General features: G+C 46.7%; 1 protein-coding gene across 1 annotated transcript; it reads left to right on the top strand.

Annotated features, from left to right (window-relative positions):
* Nucleotides 1–124: 124 nt before the first annotated feature.
* LOC135565922 (progestin and adipoQ receptor family member 3-like) lies at nucleotides 125–965 on the top strand (the record flags this gene model as incomplete). Its single annotated transcript, XM_065013904.1, has 2 exons — nucleotides 125–360; nucleotides 799–965. Coding segments are annotated over exons 1-2 (355 nt in total), but the record flags the coding sequence as incomplete, so codon positions are not given.
* Between the last annotated feature and the right edge of the window lie 1,856 nt (nucleotides 966–2,821).

Here is a 2,821-nt window from a genome sequence, read left to right as displayed (position 1 = left end):
CTGTATCTCTCTCTCTCTCTCTGTATCTCTTTCTTTCTGTCTCTCTCTCTCTCTCTGTATCTCTTTCTGTCTCTCTCTGTCTCTCTCTGTCTCCCTCTGTGTCTCTCTCTCTCTGTCTCCCCCTCAGCAGATGACTGTGATACAGCGGTGACACTGTTCCTGTAGTTTCACCATGCCTCAGAAGCTGATGAAGAGTGCCCACTACATCGAGCTGGGGGGGAGATACCAGTACTGGCCCGTGCTGGTCCCCAGAGGGATAAGGCTGTACACATACGAACAGATCCCAGTGTTCCTGAGGGATAACCCTTACATCACAGATGGCTACAGAGCCTACCTGCCCTCCAGGCTATGCATCAAAAGGTGAGTTTTAACATGCACAACTAAATAACAGATGCATGGAACTTGTACTGTGCAGTATACAGATCTAGGCCACACTTAACTGTCAAATCCTTGATTCCTCTTGTCCTTGATTCTTCCATTCCTCACCTCTCTCTCTCATTGGAGGAGAGGCTCCAAGCGGAGAGATCTTGGAGCCTCTCCTCCAATGAGAGAGAGATCTTGGAGCCTCTCCTCCAATGAGAAAGAGGGTCAAATTGAGGAAACGAGGACGGAGGAATCAAGAATTTGACAGCTTGTACATTTTTCAGACAGATCCTACCTAGGCCTAACACTTATACCATGTGTCACTTCCTGTCGTCTGTTCATCCTGCCCAATGAGACGGCGTATATCTGTGTTTACTTCCTGTAGTCTGTTCTTCTCTAAATGAGATGGCGAATATCTGTTTTTACTTCCTGTAGTCTGTTCATCCTGTCCAATGAGACAGTGAATATCTGGAGCCACCTGCTGGGCTTCCTGTTGTTCTTCACGCTGGGGATCTACGACATGGCGTCTGTGCTGCCTGCCACCAGGGCCTCCCGGGAGGACTATGTCATCTATTCCATAGGACTCTTCTGCTTCCAGGTGGGTACTATACCATACCCGGTGGGGTGCTTACTATGCCATACCCAGTGGGGTGATATTACTATATACCATACCCGGTGGGGTGATATTACTATACCCTACCCGGTGGGGTGATATTACTATATACCCTACCCGGTGGGGTGATATTACTATATACCCTACCCGGTGGGGTGATATTACTATATACCCTACCCGGTGGGGTGATATTACTATATACCCTACCCGGTGGGGTGATATTACTATATACCCTACCCGGTGGGGTGATATTACTATATACCCTACCCGGTGGGGTGATATTACTATATACCCTACCCGGTGGGGTGATATTACTATATACCCTACCCGGTGGGGTGATATTACTATATACCCTACCCGGTGGGGTGATATTACTATATACCCTACCCGGTGGGGTGATATTACTATATACCCTACCCAGTGGGGTGATATTACTATATACCCTACCCAGTGGGGTGATATTACTATATACCCTACCCAGTGGGGTGATATTACTATATACCCTACCCAGTGGGGTGATATTACTATATACCCTACCCAGTGGGGTGATATTACTATATACCCTACCCAGTGGGGTGATATTACTATATACCCTACCCAGTGGGGTGATATTACTGTATACCCTACCCAGTGGGGTGATATTACTGTATACCCTACCCAGTGGGGTGATATTACTGTATACCCTACCCAGTGGGGTGATATTACTGTATACCCTACCCAGTGGGGTGATAATACTGTATACCCTACCCAGTGGGGTGATAATACTGTATACCCTACCCAGTGGGGTGATATTACTGTATACCCTACCCAGTGGGGTGGTATTACTGTATACCCTACCCAGTGGGGTGGTATTACTGTATACCCTACCCAGTGGGGTGGTATTACTGTATACCCTACCCAGTGGGGTGGTATTACTGTATACCCTACCCAGTGGGGTGGTATTACTGTATACCCTACCCAGTGGGGTGGTATTACTGTATACCCTACCCAGTGGGGTGGTATTACTGTATACCCTACCCAGTGGGGTGGTATTACTGTATACCCTACCCAGTGGGGTGGTATTACTGTATACCCTACCCAGTGGGGTGATATTACTGTATACCCTACCCAGTGGGGTGATATTACTGTATACCCTACCCAGTGGGGTGATATTACTGTATACCCTACCCAGTGGGGTGATATTACTGTATACCCTACCCAGTGGGGTGATATTACTGTATACCCTACACAGTGGGGTGATATTACTGTATACCCTACACAGTGGGGTGATATTACTGTATACCCTACCCAGTGGGGTGATATTACTGTATACCCTACCCAGTGGGGTGATATTACTGTATACCCTACCCAGTGGGGTGATATTACTGTATACCCTACCCAGTGGGGTGATATTACTGTATACCCTACCCAGTGGGGTGATAATACTGTATACCCTACCCAGTGGGGTGATATTACTGTATACCCTACCCAGTGGGGTGATATTACTGTATACCCTACCCAGTGGGGTGATATTACTATATACCCTACCCAGTGGGGTAGTGAGTGACACTATACTGCCCTACAAAATGGCACAATGGATGAATCTCAATTCTATTTCCTTGATTCGTGTCCTCAACTCATTGCAAGAGGTCAGAGGAGAGGAACCTCATATTTTCTCCTCCAATTTGTTTTGAGAAGGAGATGAGAGTACACAAGTAATCAAGGATATAGCCTATACCACTTCTCTGAGCAGTGACAGACACTCAATCTGATCAGCCACCTTAGATAAGCCAAATTATGAGGAATGGAGCTTTCATTCAAAGCATTTATTCTCTGAAATAGATTTGTTCTCTCTGTCCAGTTGTT

The sequence above is a fragment of the Oncorhynchus nerka genome, unplaced genomic scaffold (assembly GCF_034236695.1).
Source record: "Oncorhynchus nerka isolate Pitt River unplaced genomic scaffold, Oner_Uvic_2.0 unplaced_scaffold_10497, whole genome shotgun sequence".
In the NCBI taxonomy this organism is placed as follows: domain Eukaryota; kingdom Metazoa; phylum Chordata; class Actinopteri; order Salmoniformes; family Salmonidae; genus Oncorhynchus; species Oncorhynchus nerka.
The sequence above is the reverse complement of the archived record's forward strand: the minus strand, read 5'-3'. Positions and strand labels throughout refer to the sequence as shown.